Below are 18313 nucleotides of genomic sequence, written 5' to 3' on the forward strand. Positions count from 1 at the left end.
TCGCTCACTCGCTCTCTCTCTTCAATTCAGCTCTCTCTCTCCAATTCAGCTCTCTTTCTCTTTCTTTCTTTTTCTCTTCAATTCAGCTCGCTCTCTCTCTTTCTCAACTCAATTCAAATGAGCTTTATTGGCATGACTGTGTAACATATCACAATGTAATAACGGATTAAAAGAATAGAGTAATGGTAAAGAGGGTTCAGCCTTTGTCCCTCATTTGATGGCAGGAGTACACATACTGCGCTGCCAGGTGGATGCACTTTTCCTTCTCTCCCTATATATACAAGAGTTTCTGTGTTGCTCGTTTGCTGGAATTCAGGTGACACTAGCGCTATTTGTTTGAAATGGGTGTTTCTTATGTGTTTATATTGTGCAGCTCGTCCTGAGTCCCTCTGTGCAGTGAGAACAGTCTGAGTTCTCTGGCTCTCCAGCTCTGCTTGTGACGGCCCGTCTCTACACTCAGACTGTGCTCACTCAGACGATACTTCGTCAGCAGCTTTCTCTGAACATAGTATTTAATACTGCTCAGGTATGGCGCTAATTTATAATCAGCTTTTATACTGTGGAAGTAAGTTCATTTCTTTACTTGAGTTACTTTTTGTTGCCAATCATGAATGTATTCTTCCTGGGTTATCTTTTTTTTTCAGTTTCTTTTAACTTTTGAATGTTTACACCGAATTGAGTTGATGTTTTTCCACTAAATAGTGTAAGGGGTCACTCTCTGGGTGTTTTTGCCGATAAGTGAAAGCAATGTGATGGTAGCTATCTGTCAGCGTCTCTGAAAGATGGAACCAGAACTTCGCTGCTCGACTCTGGATTTCAGAGAGCAGAGGGAATCTGCCCAGTTCTGCCCTGCAGCCGAGTTTTGGGGCGTTTCTGTGAGTTCCCAAGATGTTTTTGCAGAGCTCAAGGTGGAATATTTCAACAGGGTTTTTGTCCCATGTTTCATAGTTTAGTTTAAATTTGGGGACCCAGATTTCAGAGCCATAGAGAAGAATGGGTTTGATGCTATCGAAGATTTTTAGCCACAGTTTAATGGGTGGGTTGAATTTGAAGAGGGGTCGTCTTATACTGTAAAAAGCCCTGCGTGCCTTATCTGTCATCTTTTATTGCAGTATTGAACTGTCCAGAGGCTGAGATTGTCAGGCCCAAATAATTATAACAGGTGACATGATTAAGAATTGTTCCTCCAATTGTAAACTCATATTTTTTGTCAGCAAGACAAGGCTTTTTCTGTAAGATCATGATTTTTGACTTCATGTTTATCGGTAAGGCCCAATCATTACTGTACTTTTCCAAAATGGAGAGGCTTTGGTGCAGCCCTCTTCATGAGGCGACAGCAGCAGAAGATCGTCTGCATACAGGAGGCATTTGATTTCTCTGCCCTCGAGGGTCAGACCAGGACAAGAGGACTTATCAAGTGCTTATGCCAGTTCGTTAATATAGATATTAAATGGAGTCGGGCTGAGGCTGCAGCCTTAATGGACTGCTTTGATCTGACTGAAATAATCAGTTCGTTTGTCATTGATTTTGACACAGCATTTGTTCCCGTTGTATGTCCTTTATGATGTCTCATGTCCTTCCTCCTATTCCACTTTGGATAAGTTTTAGGAAAAGTCCATTTTGCCATGCCGAATCGAAGGCTTTTTGGAAATCAATGAAGCAGCCAAATATTTTTCCATGTTTTGTCTGCTGAACGTATTTTTGTATGGGTGTGTGGAGTGTGTAAATGTGATCTGATGTTCTCCGTTTTGGCATAAATCCAATTTGACAGGTGTTTAGAATTTTGTGTTCTTGAATGAACTGAACTAATCTGTCATTAATAATAGAGCAGAATAGTTTTCCGAGGTGACTGCTGACTGCGGTGCCTCTATAATTGTTTGGGTCAAATTGGAGTTATTAGATTTTCTTTCCAGATTTCAGGAAAGTGTCCTGATTTTAATACGAGGTTGAATATTTTCAGAATAGTATCTTTCAATTTGGAGCTGCAATGTTTCGGCATCTCATTAGATATTCCATCCAAGCCACATGATTTTTTTTTAGGGATTTCATTTTGCCTATTAGTTCATTTAATGATATGGGTTTGTCTAAATGGTTTAGCTGCTCTTTTGTGGTGAATTCTAGGTCATGTAATTTGGAGGTCAGATGTTTTTGGGTAACTGTTGGTTCATTTTGTGAATAGTTTTCTTAAATGTTTGGGTTGTGGATGGGAATGTATTTATTTTGGATTCATCTAAATGATTCCATAATTCCCAAAAATAATTTTGATCGACTGCCGCCTCAATCTTGTTAAGCTTTATTTTCATGTGATCAGCTTTTTTCTGTATTAGCAGTGAATTGTATTTTTTAAGGGTTTGTTGATATGTGGCTCGTGTTTGTTGGTTTGCAGGGTCTCTGTGTGTTTATTTGAGTTTAACAGTTTAACCTTCTGCTCTGAAGATGCCAGAAGATTCGCTGACCTGTTCAGACTGAGGACTATGTGACTGTGGTCTGATAACGGTAGCTGTGGCATCACTGTGAAATAGCTGATTTTACTTTGGTCTAGATCTGTAGTAGCGTAATCTACTGTGCTGCTGGCCAGATAGGAGCTGTAGGTGAGTCGACCCAGAGAATCACCCTTTACTCTGCCGTTAGCTATGTATAGACCCAGGCTTTTGCAGAGCTGCAGGACCTGTTTTCCTTGTCTGTTTATGGTGTTGTCATAATTCTGTCGTGCTTGGGTAAAATGTTTTTGTTGGTACGTATGTGAACTGTTAATATATTTATCTCCATCTGAACTAATCTAGTCCGCTTCTCTCCCTGTTCTAGCGTTCAGATCCCCCATTAACAGAACTGGGCCTAGAGACTGAAAGTATATGATCTCTGACTGTAAGGTTGAGAAGAAGTCTTCATTGTAATAAGGCGACTCATGTGGGGGGATATGTGGCACACAGGTACAGGTCCTCATCTAAACACACAATCTCTTTGTTTTATCCATGTGTTTTTCCCTTTTTCACAGGCTGAATATACTGCCACAGGTAGTCTTTGAACCTAACTATGATTCCTCCTGAATCTCTTCCGTTTTTTAATATTAGGCTGTTTGTTTGATTGGTATGCATAGCTCTCTGTAGTTTGGTGGAGTGTAGGATTTGGAGTCTGAACGACTCCATGTCTCAAGTAATATAATTATATCTTAACTATATATACTATTAACAAAGTCAGAGTTTGTAATTTTCTCCCCAAAAGCTGAAGAGAACATCCCTTGAATGTTATAACATGTTATTTTAAACTAACATTGAGTATTATTGTAATTACCAGAATAGTGTACGAGTTCATGACACAATCATGTAAAAATATAGATTAATCAATTAAAAAACGTAATATAAAGACTATAGAGAAATACAGTGAGTGGATCAATTTGATTGCATTTTGTTACATTTTAAAAATAAACAAGTAAATAAGCAAAATAAGTTAATAAATAAACGAATAAGTCATTAAGAAATAATGATCATTCTTGTCTATAGACCCATTGTGTGCTTAAGCTAATAGATTATCACATAATTTTCAGCATGTTTTTTATCTGGATAAGTTCACTGGAGTCTGGTCTACCTCGTCGTGCTGCTACAGTAGTCAAGTCTGCTTTATTGTCAATTCTTCCACATGTACAGCACATACATACAGAGAATTGAAATTGCGTTACCCTCAGACCCTTGGTGTAAACAGTTAACATTAAACACGTTCAAATACAGATAATACGGTTTAAACATATGTACATACAACTCTATAGCTATACAAGTAAGGACATTGTAGAAAAAAAAATAAAGAAATAGATAAAGTGGCATAAGGCGCATGGCAGATAGTGCAAACCAGTTAAATAAAAACAAAACTGTGCAGATATATTTGTAGTGCAAAAAGAGTTTATCAATCTGAGAACATTGTAGAAAAATAAAAAAGATAGATAAAGTGACATAAGGCACATGGCAGATAGTGCAAACCAGTTAAATAAAAACAAAACTGTGCAGATATGTGTGTAGTGCAAAAAGAGCTTGTCAGTCTGTTAAATTGACAGGAGAACAGTCTTTTTATGAGACTATCCGAGGAGGTAGTTTGCAGTCAATGCTGGATGAGGTAGCGATCAGTCCAATGCTGCACAAGTGAGAGGTGCTGGTCACAGTTTGTAAGTAGGTGGGGGTGGCTGGTCCTGGGGGTGTGGGGAGCCGTGGGGGGGGGGGGGGGGGGGGGGTCTCATAGTGTCAGAGTTCAGTGTTGTATGGGGTAAAAAGAGGGGAGGGGGGGCAGGGACGGGAGGGAGTTCAGCTTCCTGACAGCCTGATGTATGAAGCTGTCCTTCAGTCTGCTGGTCCTCGCCTGGAGACTCCGCTGTGTCCTCCCTGATGGCAGCAGACTGAAGAAGCTGTGTGTCGGGTGGGTGGGATCACCTGCAATACGGAGGGCTTTGCGGGTGAGACGGGTGCTGTAGATGTCCTGGAGGGAGGGGAGAGAGACACCAATGATCTTCTCAGCTGCTCTCACTATTCGCTGAAGTGACTTGCGGCAGGATGCGTTGCAAGCGCCATACCACACAGTGATGCAGCTGGTTAGGATGCTCTCGATGGTGCCTCTGTAGAAGGTGCACATGATGGGGGTCGGGGCTCTGGCTCTTCTGAGTTTGCGGAGGAAGTAGAGACGCTGCTGTGCTTTCTTGGCCAGTGCTACAGTGTTGTTAGTCCAGGAGAGGTCCTCTGTGATGTGCACACCCAGGAACTTGGTGCTGCTCACTCTCTCCACAGTCGCACCGTTGATGGTCAGAGGGGCATGCTGAGTGTGTACTCTCCTGAAGTCTACAACAATCTCCTTCGTCTTCTCCACATTCAGAGAGAGATTGTTGTCACTGCACCACCCGGCCAGGTGGCTCACCTCGCTCCTGTAGTTTGTCTCATCTCTGCTGCTGATGAGACCCACCACAGTTGTGTCATCCGCAAACTTAATGATCAGGTTAGAGTTGTGTGACGGTGTGCAGTCGTGGGTCAGCAGAGTGAAGAGGAGGGGGCTCAGCACACATCCTTGGGGGGCCCCAGTGTTCAGTGTGATGGTGCTGGATGTGTTACTGCCAACCCGTACTGCTTGAGGTCTCCCGGTCAGGAAGTCCAACAGCCAGTTGCACAGAGAGGTGTTGAGCCCCAGCTGGACCAGTTTGTGTGTGAGCTGTTGAGGGATGATTGTGTTGAATGCTGAACTGAAGTCTATGAACAGCATCCTGACATATGAGTCTTTTTTTGTCCAGATGTGTGAGGGCTGGGTGGAGGGCAGTGGCGATGGCATCATTGGTCGAGCGGTTGGACCTATATGCAAACTGGAAGGGGTCAAGTGAGGGGGGGAGGACAGACTTGATGTGGTGCATGACTAGCCGTTCAAAGCACTTCATGAGAATAGGAGTGAGTGCTATTGGATGGTAGTCATTGAAACAGGATGGAGATGACTTCTTCGGGACTGGAATGATGGTGGTAGCTTTGAAGCATGTGGGGACAACGGCCTGATTTAGCGAGATGTTGAAGATGTCTGTGAAGACATCAGTGAGTTCCACTGCACAGTCTCTCAGTACACGCCCAGGAATGTTGTCAGGACCCGGAGCTTTGCGTGCATTGATCCTGCTGAGGGACCTCCTCACGCTGTCCGGGGACAGCGTCATCACCTGGTCGCCGGGAGGATGTGGAGTCTTCTGTGCAGTGGTGCTGTTTTGTGCCTCAAAGCGAGCAAAGAAGGCATTCAGCTCGTTCAGCAGGGGGATGGTGCTGTCACAGGTCTGTGGTGGGGGCTTGTAATCTGTAATGGTCTGTATCCCCTGCCACAGGCTCCGCGTGTCTCTGCTGTCGCTGAAACGATGGGCTATCCTCCTGGAGTACTGTCTTTTGGCCTCTCTGATGCCGCGGGATAGGTTGGCCCTAGCTGTCTTCAGGCCCTCCTCATCTCCAGCTCTAAAGGCAGCGTTCCGAGCCTTCAGCAGTCTGTAGACTTCCCCTGTCATCCACGGCTTCTGGTTGGCCCGGACAGTGATGGATTTTGTGACTGTTACATCATCAATGCACTTGGAGATGTAGGCAGTGACAGTCTCCGAGTACTCTTGGAGGTCTGTAGTGTTGTTGTATGTGGCAGCCTGTTTAAACATATTCCAGTCAGTGGTGTCAAAACAGTCCTGAAGTGCCTCTGACGACCCTTCCGGCCACACTTGAATCTGTTTGTGTATTGGTTTGATGACTTTGACGAGCGGTCTGTATGCAGGCATTAGCATGACAGTGATGTGGTCTGAGGCTCTGAGGTGGGGGAGGGGGAGGGCCTTGTAAGCTCCTCTCTGGGTGGTGTAAACAAAGTCCAGGGTATTTTTTCCCCTTGTTGGAAAGTCTATGTGTTGATGTATTTTTGGGAACACACTCTTTAAGTCTGCGTGGTTGAAATCCCCGGCCAAGATGAGAAAAGCATCTGGGTGGGCTGTCTGCTGCTCACTGGTGTGCTGGTAAAGTTCATTTAGCGCCTCACTCCTGATGTTGTTGTTGGAGCTGGGAGGGATGTATACAGCAACTAGCAGTATGGCTGAATATTCCCTCGGTAGATAGAACGGCTGGCACTTAATAATCATAAACTCCACCAGGGGTGAGCAGTGTTTGCAGACCACAACAGCATCGCAACACCATGCATCATTGATGTAAACACAAAGCCCGCCGCCACGGATCTTACCTCCCTCGACGAGAGCTCTGTCAGCTCGATAGCATGTTAGCTGGTCGAGCTGTATGGCGCAGTCCGGTACGCTGTTGTTAAGCCATGTTTCCGTAAACACAAAAACACAACAGTCTCTTACAGTCCTCTGAGTGGAGCGGAGTAGTCGGATGTAGTCCAGTTTATTGTCCAAAGAGCGTACGTTCGCCAGTACGATGGTGGGGATAGCTGGCTTGTGTGGGTTGGCCGCTAGCCTAGCTCGGATACCTCCGCGCTTACCCCTCTTCTGCTTCCTCTCACGCCGCTTGTAGCGCCTCCGCTGTGGGCGAGATGCAGTAGTGGGGGTCGGTGATGGAGTAGGCTTTCGGAACAGACCGAGGTCCCGCAGCTCTTCGGCGTGTGCTGAGTTTAACTCAAATGTGATTCTGCCGACATCGAGCAGAAACTCACGACTGTATGCGTGCTTACAGACAGGTAGACGAGACGAAGATGTGCAAAAACATTGCGACTTACAAGACAAAAAACACGAAAACACCGTTCTGTCGGGAGAGAGAGAAGCCGCTGCGATTGTGCGCGCCGCCATTTTATACCAAAAAAAAAAGCGTAGCTATCCGTTTGGCTGATGGGAAGCTGCTCAACTCTCTCCTCCCGGTCCAGATGTGTTTTCTGAGGACTGTTCAGGGTTGATGCCTTAATGGTTTTTGCAAACAGTCTCATGCCCTCTCGGTGGATGTGGATGTGGATATGGTCGTAGAGATGCTAATGTGTGACTTGCTGATGGTTGGTTATGTGAACATTCGGTATTGGAGCACAGATGTTAGCTATCTCCACATTGATGGCGTTGATGATCCTTTGTGGTACATCTCTGCAAGGTAGAAGGCTTGAGATGATGACTTTGGCTCTGGGGTAGTTCCTGCTAGCTGTTCTCACCACGTTGGACAGAGATTTTGTGATGTCCACCCTTCTGGTGCTGAGGTCGTTTGTTCCGGTGTGAATGTGTGACGGGGCACCTAACACACCCTCTTGCAGCAGTCTTAAAGCAGAGTGTGAGGTGGGACACCAGAACTTCACGGATCTCCCTGGAAACAGTCGTCTGGGATCAAGATGGTGGCTGTTGGAGTCGCAGAGGATGATGTTGTCTTTTCTCTTCTGTTCTCTGCCACTGCTCGTGGATGTTGTAGGCGGTGGATGACTCTGAGTGCTGCTGCTGTCTTTCCTCTTGAGGTTCTGATGGGCTTGAGGAGACTGAAGGGTTGCAGGAGTGAAGGAACTCTGAGATTGAGACCGCTGCTGCTGAGCTGAGTTTGTGTGTGGTGTTGAGTTGTGGGGCTGCTGTGGGGTTGTGTGCTGACACGCTGCTGTTGTATTGTGTGCAGCTGTGTTTTGGTCTCCTCCAGCAGTCTCTCCAGTGTGCGGCCGTGCTGTTCTCTTCTGGCCAGTTCCTCTCTCACCCTCCTCAGCTCCTGGCGCAGCTCTTGATTGTCCAGGTGTCTTACAGCAGAGCAGAGTTGTTGAAGTTGTTGCACACTGGTCAGGTTTAGGAGCTAATGAAGGTTGTTGTTAGTTTCCTCTTTAAACAGGAAGAAGTCCTGCTCCAGCTGAGTGACGCTATTTCTCAAAGCCTTTATCTTGGGAGATCCAGGAGTGCTGGTGTGCCCATGTGTTCTTGAGCTAGGGTCAGTGATGGTAACTGAGGTTGTGCCGGCCTCATCTTCTGCCTGGCTCTTTACTTCAGGACCTTTCTTAATTTTCTGAACCTCCCCTTTAAGATTTCTGAAGTTCCTCTGGAATTCATTGAGGCTGGTTTCTGGTCCCTGGACCATGACTGCGCCATTGTGATAAAGGCTTTGTAGGATATCAGAGACTGAATCAGACAATTTTAAGATGCATCAGAACATTGAAACCTGAGGAGCTGGAATACAGAGAGGCCTTAAGGAAACAGGACGTCATAAATCTAGTTTGAAGCAAGCAATCCTAACTTAGCAAGCCTCTTTCACCAAACAGCTTACAACCTTGAGACAAAATAACACTTATTGATTATTGATAATTCCAATTCAAGGAGACTGTAAAATTTGTTGCAAATAATCAAGACTGATTGTCAAAGAGCTGGCCATCACGTGTTCCACGATTGAATTCACAAGCTTCCTTAGACTGACTTCTCCCCCACATAGTAGACAGTCCAAACCACCATTCCTTTGTTTAAAGAACATGCCTTCGTTCTCCATAGAACTCATAAAGACTTTCATTTTCAATTTTAATGAAACTAATCATTTCTATGCATAACTGCATATTGTGTATGTAACCCATTTGAACATTTGAATATCCTTGTTTTAATCACTCAATATGTCTTGCTTTTAATAAGTATTGAATAGCTGAAGGATTAATGTTCATGTTTAGTATGTACGAGTTTGAAAATTCATGCTTTTAAATGTTTCTTCCAATCAATTCTTTGATTTCTATAACAAGACTATGATGCATTTGACAATGTTCAAAAGGTATACTTTGCACGAGCCTGTAAAGTTCAGACCTCTGACTGAACAGATTTATTAGAGGGGTGGAGAAACGGAGCAACACCCCAAGCAAGGACAGTATCTAATTGGTCAAGACGTCCAGAGGGGACGGTCTGGAAGCCGAGTTTAAAAACTCAGGACATCATAAAATTCTCTCTCTTAGTGCGCTCGTCCCTCTCTCTTGTACTCTCTTGCCGCCCTCTAGTCACTCTCTGGCTGCGCTCTCTCTCTGTCTCTCTCTCTCTCCTCTTCTGGCCCACGTGCCATAATGAGAAGGAAAACAACTTAGTCTCGTTACATCCTTTTATTTTTATTCTTTTACTTTAGTTTCTTTTTTTCCGTGGAGTTTCGTGTTCTAATGTAAGTTTGCTACAAAGTCCAGCTCCGACTGCACTCACTTCAAACCAGACCAACTCCGTATCCTCAGTCAACGCCCAAGACCATACTTCAAAGACTACTGAACTCTCAACCCAGCAGACACTTCGGGGAACTCCCTGTCTGCAACGACGACACAACCCCGTTACACAGGCCAAGCAAGCAACACCTCCAGGTTCTAACTGAATCAGGTGCAGTTAATACCAATTTTAGCCTCATTGAGAAACTCAAAGCGAGGGTTAAATAAGTGATTGATGGTTGTTCAGGTCTATGCAATTGAACATATTGCTGTAAACTTGGGATTTCACATTATCATTCTCTTAAACTCATCCTTTCCTCACTTACTCTCTTCCTGCAACGTGTGAATGCTTGTGTTCATGTGATAGATTAGTTTATGTCTTAGGTTTATATAAATAAAATCTGATTTATATTGAAAGTATCTTGTGTTTTCTGCTCATAAGTTAATGTCTTAATCTGCCGATCTAGTTACAATGCTATTTAATAGTGTTTTCACTATATTTGGATTATAATATCCAGTACAGAGTTTATGCGGCTCTTTCAGTGAATCGCCGTAACACTGATTCTGTTCAAATCCCTATAAAATCACAAATGATTCCCTTTGAGCTAAATTAAACTATTTCTTTAAATTACATATTAATTATAAATGTAATACCCCTACAGCTTACAGTCAGCTTTGTGTCGTCGTCTCCTTCCAGGGTGAGTTGTCTACCTTTTGCTGATGCCTCCTTTCCTCATACATGTCATGGTGGAGCAGAGGACGGTGTGCCAGGTTGATGGGTGTTCTGTGAAGAAGAGCAGGTTACACCGGACAACCTTTTCTAGTCCACTGTAGTCAGATAACCGTATCCCTGAGTTGTTCTATTGTTCAGTTAAGTATCCAATTCGTTAATCAAGATTTGAGTCATGAAAAACATACATTCTCTGGTAAAAATTTTGTTAAATCAGGAGCAGATTATTTTGCTGCCATCGTAACCACGGTAACTCTCTCCATTAATTTCTTTCTCTTTCTTTATTTCTCTCTTTCTCTCTTTCTCTTTCTCTCTCTCTCTCTCGCTTTCTTTAAATGGTTTCATAAATAATTGGGAAATTCAGTGGTTCTGTTTAGGGTTGAGTAGCATTGGAGTTTATTTTAAAGGTCAAAGTGTATTTTTAGAGATTCATCATGAGTGTCTTTTTGATTGTCAGTTTCTTTAATAATGGTTTTGGGGTTGAAGCTGTAGTCAGCAAGGAGCTGGGTTTTATGGACTAGCTGAAGAGCGAGTGTGTTTAGAGGATTGTGAGGATGGCTTTATATTGGATTGGATCAGATTGATGGAGGTGATGCCAGAACTGAACATCTCTTTTGGATCTCAATCTTCAGTGGGTATAAACCTAATTCAGCTCTGCAGGCATCATTGGACGTACCTCTATGGACCCCTAAAATGTTTTTGATTAATTTCTAATTGTAGTTTTTCTATTGACGTTTTATCCCAATTTTTCAAATGTATTATGGTCCCCAAATTTCAATCCTGTACAGTAGAATTTGTTTAATGATTGTGAGATAATTTAATCCATGTTTTAATTGGTAATTTGAATTGGCCAAATTGTGATTTGATGGGCCTTCTCATTCTAGGCCTTCACAGCCATACTGAAGCCACCTGATGCAGAGATCTGGATGCCCAGGAAAGTGCAGCTGGTGCTGTGCTCCAGGACTTCTCCTCTGTAACTGAACTGGTATCTGCTTCCCGGAGACCTGGCCTTCTTCTGGAACACCATGACTTTGGTTTTGTCCAGGTTGACCGTCAGAGCCCATTCCTCACAATACTGTTCCAGCAGGGCCAGGCTGTGCTGGAGGCCCTCGGCTGTGGGGGACAGCAGAACCAGGTCGTCCGCATACAGCAGGCATTTGACTTCAGAGTCGTGCAGAGCGAGGCCAGGGATGCTGCCGGAGCAGTCCAGAGCTTCTGCCAGCTCGTTGATGTAGATGTTAAACAGGGTTGGGCTCAGACTGCATCCCTGCCTCACTCCACGACCCTGCTGGAAGAACGCACTTCTGAGATTCCCAATTTTGACAATTTACTGTTTTTATACATGGATTGTATAACATCAAATGTTTTTCCACCAATGCCAATTTGTATAGTAAACCATCATGCCGAATAGAGTCGAAAGCTTTTTTTAAATCAACAAAACATGTAAATTATTTTTTTTGTTTGCCCTTTAGATTTTTGTTGATTAGAGTGTGGAGAGAATAGATGTGGTTGGATGTACGTTGTTTTGGAAAAAAGTGATTTTATTTGGGATGTTGTAAGGAATGTCACTATGCGGTTGTTTATTATATTGCATAAAATCTTTGCTAGGTTACTGCCCACAAAAATACCACGGTAGTTACTGGGATCGAATCTATCTCCTTTTTTATATATAGGAGTGATCAGTCCTTCAGACCAGGTCTCGGGGAAGTCACCAGAGGATAAGATTAAATTGACTAATGTTGCCAGAGCTTGAATTATGTAAGGGGTGCAGAGTTTCAGCATTTCATTACTGATGTTGTCTTGTCCACATGCCTTCTTTAATTTGAGGTTTTTAATGTGCTCTGTTATTTCTGATGTTATAATCCTGTCCAATGGGTTTTGGTAATTTTTTGTTTACTGTAAATCTTCTAGTTTGTTTTTGTTTGGGGCTGGTTGAGGTCTGGTTCAAGCTTTAGGTAAAGAGTTTTAAAGTAAGACCTCCAGATTGTGCCGCACTGGAGTAATGTTTGATTTGGGTTTTCAAATTTTTTTTTAAAGAGATTCCAGAAATTGTTTTGGTCTATTGATTCATCGATTTCATCAATTTTAGCTTCATAATATTGATCTCTTTTGTTACAAATGAGCTTTTTATAATTTTTCAAACCGTTGGGAGTAGGCGAGCCGTAGCGTCTGATTGGCCGGTTCTTTATGCTTTTTGTTAGAAAGTCGAAGGTCTTTTCTGATACAGTTGAAATCATTATCAAACCACAAATTATTTTATTTTTTGTTGTTTGTTTGTTTTGTTTGGTTGTTTAATGTTAGATATAGTGGCTAAAGTTTGAAATATATAATTAAGATTGGATATTGCTGAGTTTATTCCATTGGTATCTGGAGTGAAATGTGGACTAAGTCGTCCAGTATTTTTAGTATAACAGAACTGCTCATGTTTTCTTTTAATTTGTCAGCATGAGATTGGTTCCAACTGAGTTTTGGTTTTAAAGGGAACAGTTTTTCGTGTTTGAGCGGAGGAGTACTGACCCTGTCACATGACTGTTTCAGGTAAAAGGTCTGTTTGGCAGTGGTCAGAAATCGGGAGTTGAGGTCTGACTGTGAAAGCCTAAATAAAGTTTGGATCAATATCTGTAATTGAGTAATCTACTACACTGGCTCCTAATCTGAGCAATAGGTGAATCTACCTAAACTATCTCCTCTGGTTCTACCATTAATATGTAGCCCTAGACCTTTACAAAGTTTTGACACTTGTTTTCCATTGGTGTTGACTAAACTATCATAGCCATTTCTTGGTGTGATAATGAAGACTGAAACGTGGTGTCGTTGAATATGAGATTATCTACAATATTTACATAATCAATTTTTCTTCCGGTCCTGGCATTTAAGTCTCCACATATGAGAATGTCATCTTGACTGAAAGTGCAAGATGTCAGTCTGTAACTTTAGAAAGCTTTGCTCTTTGTAATAGGGAGAGTCATGAGGTGGAATATAGAGTGCACAGAGGTAAAGATTATGCTGTGATATGACTGATTTCCCTTCAAGCCAAATGATGATTTTTCAATTTTATCAATTTTTATTTTCACACTCACTCTCTTTCAAATGAGCTTTATTGGCATGACTTGCACAGTATTGCCAAAGCATTGTCCATTACATGAATAAGGAACAAACGATTATATAATATGAAAGTGTATTTATTTTCCTTACACCTGGGTCTCTTTTGAAAAATCATTCTTTGTTGTTGTTAGATTCATTTGAAGAGCCCATGTTTGACGGAATGTCTCTGACGTCGAGGAGCTGTTGTAGTCCCTCTTTTGTTTTTGACAGAATGACTAAATCATCTGCAAAGAGGAGACATTTGATTTCTGATTCAGTTAGAGTTGGGCCGGGGGCAGTCGAATTGTTAATTCTTTGGCTAATTAATTTATATAAATGTTAAACAGAGTGGGGCTCAATGGGCAACCTTGTCTAACTCCTTGTCGTTGAGAGAAATTCTTTACAGCAAAAAAAAAAAGTGCTGTAAAAATTTTATACATGGTGTAGCTGACGCTGATAGGTCCGTTATGAGTTATGACGGACGTATTGTGATTTTAGTGATTTAATGTTTATATTGTTTGTATCTTTATGGTTTCACGATGTAAGTGTGTATTTTTGTGTGCATGTAAATATCATAATATTGTACTTTATTTTGTTGTATTCTCAGTTTGACTAAAATGAATGTCACATGACCCTTCCTGATTAATTTAACCTGGAAGTATTGGCACAAACTGAATGGCGAGATGTGAATTCAGAGACACGTGTTAGAGCTCCTTACCATTCTACTGCTGGTTATCAGGCCAACACGGTAAAAGAGTTAATGGTTGTATTTCTTTTTTTGCGTTGATGTCCTTCGAATTGTTGTGTGTAAAACTATTTATTTGTGTTTGTTTGCATGTAGTTTTCACGGTGTACCATATCAGGAAAATAAAACACATGGACATCAGTATCTTGGAAGCGTGGACTGTTTAATGACCAGCGAGTAGTTACAGATGGTACTGATTTAGATGGAGGGAAAACTTTCAAATCCCGTTTTCCAGTTTTAGAGTCCTTCATGCCAGATTGAAGCAAAAGCTTTTTCAAAGTCAAAGCAAGCAAAGATTTTGGTTTTGTTTTGGTGTATGTGCTTATCCATGATAGTGTGAAGGGTGTAAATGTGGTCAGACGTTCTGTTTGGGCAGAAATCCAATTAGACTTTTCCAAGATTTTGTGGGCTTTTAATAGTTTTGCAATTGTATGTTAATAATCGAACAGAATATTTTCCCCAGGTTGCTATTGACACACATGCCTCTGTAATTGCTTGGCTTAAACTGGGCTCCTTGTTTAAAGAAGGGTGTAATTAGGCCTTGATTCCAGGTGTCTGGGAAATATCCTACTCTCAACAATGTTTTATAATTTGGTTATTGCAGTTTTGAATTTGTCATTTGTGTATTTGATCATTCCATCAATGCCACATCTTTTTGGGTTTCAGTTAGGGATGGGCGATGTATCGCATCTGGTTGCATGCGTATCTCGTCAGTAAAGCCGGTTCCTTGATTAGCGTTCCTAAATCTCCATCACCTGTTTTCAAATGGAGCGGCATTTAATACACGGAGCCGTAGTTCACTGACAAGCTACGCAATATCGCTTTCATTATTGCAGATATATCGCCTTCGACAATGAACGCAAATTGCGTAGCTTGTCAGTGAACTACGGCTTTACTGACGAGATGCGCATGCATATTGCTTGCGATATATCGCCCATCCCTAGTTTCAGTGCATGTAGTCTGTCTGTTAACTCATTTACTGTGATTGGGAAATCCAGGGGATTCTGATTGTTTTTCATTTTTTTTTCTTTTGAGGATTTCTAATTTGGTTTTTATTTCATTTCGATTTGTTTAAATTGTTTTGTACAGATTTTCAAAGTATGTCCTCCATATGTTCTCATTTTGAATGGCCAATTGTTCCTTTTGGGGTCTAGAGTGTTCCAAAAGTTATTGGTATTTATTGATTCCTCCATTATTTGAAAGAATTGTTCTGTATGCTCTTCCTCTTTAGCTTTTAGAGTTTGTTTGTACACTTTAAGAGCTTCATGATATTGAAGGCGAGTTCTTGGTTGTCAGGATCTGTGTTTATTTGAAAGATTTCGTATTGTCGTTCTAATTCTTTTACACTCATCGTCAAACCACTTTTCATTGGTGTTTTTTGGTTTTCATTTTGATGATTTTTTTCAAATTGCACATGGATGCTGATTGGTGGAATAGATCTGTAATGTCCTTTTAGTGCCAGATTTATGCCTACTTTATTTTGTGGATGTTGATTATAAAGTTGTCCAATACAAATTTGGTAGTTTGACTTTCTATTGCACTTTTTGATAGTTTTCTTTGCTGTTTTTTTGTCCATTTGTAGGATCTATGTAGCCTTGGTAAATGAGAGGGCTGTCTGCATATTTCATTGTTTTGAGTTTGTTTTAGATTGTAATTTTACAGTGGTCTGAAAGGTGTTTGAGGACTGACTGTGAATGCTCTGAGATGCACTTGATCAATGTCTGTGATTAATATCTATTAACGGCATAACAACCAAAAGAGTCTCCTCGTATGCGACCATTCACTATATACAGGCCCAGTGATTAACACCGCTGTAGTAGGCTTTTCCCACTTTTGTTTGTGAAGTTGTCATATATTTGTCAACGCACAAAGAGACAAATATATTACAAACAAAGTCGGGTTCATTTCCAGTTCTGGCATTTAAGTCGCCACACATTAAAACATTTCCTTTTGTCTGGAAATGGCAGATCTTGTCTTGCAGGATAGAGAAGTTTTCTTCATTGTAATAAGGAAATTGAACTGGGGGCAAGTATGTGGCACACAAGAATGTGACGGTCTGTAGACAAAATATCCTTTTTGGATTTTTTTAGCCAAATGATTTTTCGATTTTTATAGATTTGATTGAGTCTGAGTTCTGTTCTGTACCATATCAGCATTCCCTCTGAGTCTCCGCCGTGTCACCCCTCTGTTTGGTTGATGGTAAAATGATTTCTCTAAACTCAATTGGGCAGCCAGTGGACAAATCTCTTACATTCCATGTTTCTTGTAGTATTATGTCGTCAGAATTTTTAATTTTTGAAATCTGAAGGTTGGCACTTAACACCAAAAATGGAGGACCTAAGTCCTTGAATATTCCAACATGAGATTTTTAAAGAATATGAGCCCATTAATCACTTTTATTTAAAAAACAAGGCAAACATCAGTATGCTGAATTGACAGATCAAGTAGAATATTTTAAATGATACATATCTGAGAATATCCATATATATAGATTTTTTTTTTTAATACATTGAAATAATGAGATCTATAAGAGGTTCTCTTAATAAGTATATAAATAAAAACAGACACACACACACATACATATGGGCTACGTTTAAATACACATGTATAGATATATTACAAGCTAAATGTTCATCTAGCTTTCTTGTGTTTTACATGTTGATTTTTAAATAACTTTTTTTATTAACCAATTTTATTGATGTTTGCTCGTTGGGAGTGTTAACCACAAAGTTTTTCTCATTTTATTTACAAAGTAATTCATTACAGATCAAGGTTGCTTTAACTTAGCCAGTGAGTGGCCAGCCAACCATGCCAAGATATCTCTACTCTGCCTCTTCCAACTCTGGGAAAGTCGATGCGGTGGAGATCCAATGACTTTCTTGAAATCCTCAAAATCCAGGACAGCTCCTGAACCAGGGCGCACCTTCATGAGTGCAGACAAAGTTCTTTAACGTTATATCCTCAAGTGGGGTCGTAGGGTCATTTACCACAGTGACTAAAGTTGTAAGGAGGCACCAGTTCTTGTTCTGTGCGGTGCAATTGTCAACACCATAAATGACATGTTTCACATCCCGCTCCTTATTAAGTGCTGTGACAAAAGCTGATGCCACCTCTTCTGCCTTCCAGCAATGCCTTTGTGCCATATTACTGAAATGCTATTCTTCTTGGAAGATGACTTTTTCCCCACACTGGCAAAGGTTTCATGACTGCAGTCTTCACCCCAGGCAATCGGGGCATCATGATGACTTTCTGGAGGTCAACACTGCGAGTTGAGAGGTCATCAAGCTCTTCCCTTTCTGCATCCAACCTGTAGTGATGCCTTCCTCTCTCTGCTCTCCTCTTGTGCTCATCCCACTTTTGACAGTGGTGACATTCCTGAATGCTGGTTTCATTCAGGTGCTCTGCTCTGACGTGGACATCTTGCCTCAAGCAATTTTCACACTTTTCTTTAGCCAGCTTAGTGAAGCTAATGTTCCTCTCCTTCACGGCCTTCGTATGTTTCATAGGAACATTTGAGAGACTTTTTTCCTCGTAATCTTTGAACATCAACTGAATGTGGTACCTCCTATGTGGTACCTCCTATGTGGTACCTCCTATAACATCACTTGGCAGGTACCTCCTATGTGGGGCATGCTCGCGTCTGTAATGGCTGGAACTGGGATTAAATGTGTTCAAATATTGGAGCCATGTCAATTTTATTGATGGGAGTGTGCCTTCCTCTACATTCTTGTGGTGGTGCTAGACTTGAGGAGATTGTATTTCCAATGACAGTGACTATCAGTCTATCATTTTTTTGGGGGGATGATAGACCAAGAATGTTAATGTTGTTTTACGGACTTCCTGTTGCTGGCCGAGGTCATCATTCAGATGATAAATGAGTGACTTGGTTCGTATGCTAGAAACAGCTGAGGTGTATTAGTGTGGCACATGGTCTGGCATTGTGAAACCATATGGAAAATAAAGCTCTTTTTCTCACTGTAGGACACATTCCAATATGCTGTAAATGATCTCTGGTGTGACTTTAAATGCAGACCTTGAGCCAAAAACTCATCACCAAACACCAATGACTTGTATAGACACTATAAGGACAAAAGTGTTGGGACACCCCCTTCTTTAGAACAGAAAAAAGGCACTAACAAAATTGTGGCAACAAAGATGGAAAC

At 41.6% G+C, this 18313-nt stretch overlaps 1 protein-coding gene across 1 annotated transcript in view; it reads left to right on the forward strand.

Annotated features, from left to right (window-relative positions):
• Positions 1–14290, forward strand: part of LOC306865083 (uncharacterized protein) — a 36107-nt gene extending 21817 nt beyond the window's left edge. Inside the window, exons 8-10 of the mRNA XM_079409450.1 lie at positions 374–526; positions 2806–2930; positions 11206–14290. Coding sequence (XP_079265576.1) covers positions 374–400 — 27 coding nt within the window. The 3' untranslated portion in view covers positions 401–526; positions 2806–2930; positions 11206–14290. The remainder of the gene's footprint in view (positions 1–373; positions 527–2805; positions 2931–11205) is intronic.
• Positions 14291–18313: the final 4023 nt, after the last annotated feature.

Source organism: Barbus barbus (assembly GCF_936440315.1).
Source record: "Barbus barbus genome assembly, chromosome: 46".
Lineage (NCBI taxonomy): Eukaryota > Metazoa > Chordata > Actinopteri > Cypriniformes > Cyprinidae > Barbus > Barbus barbus.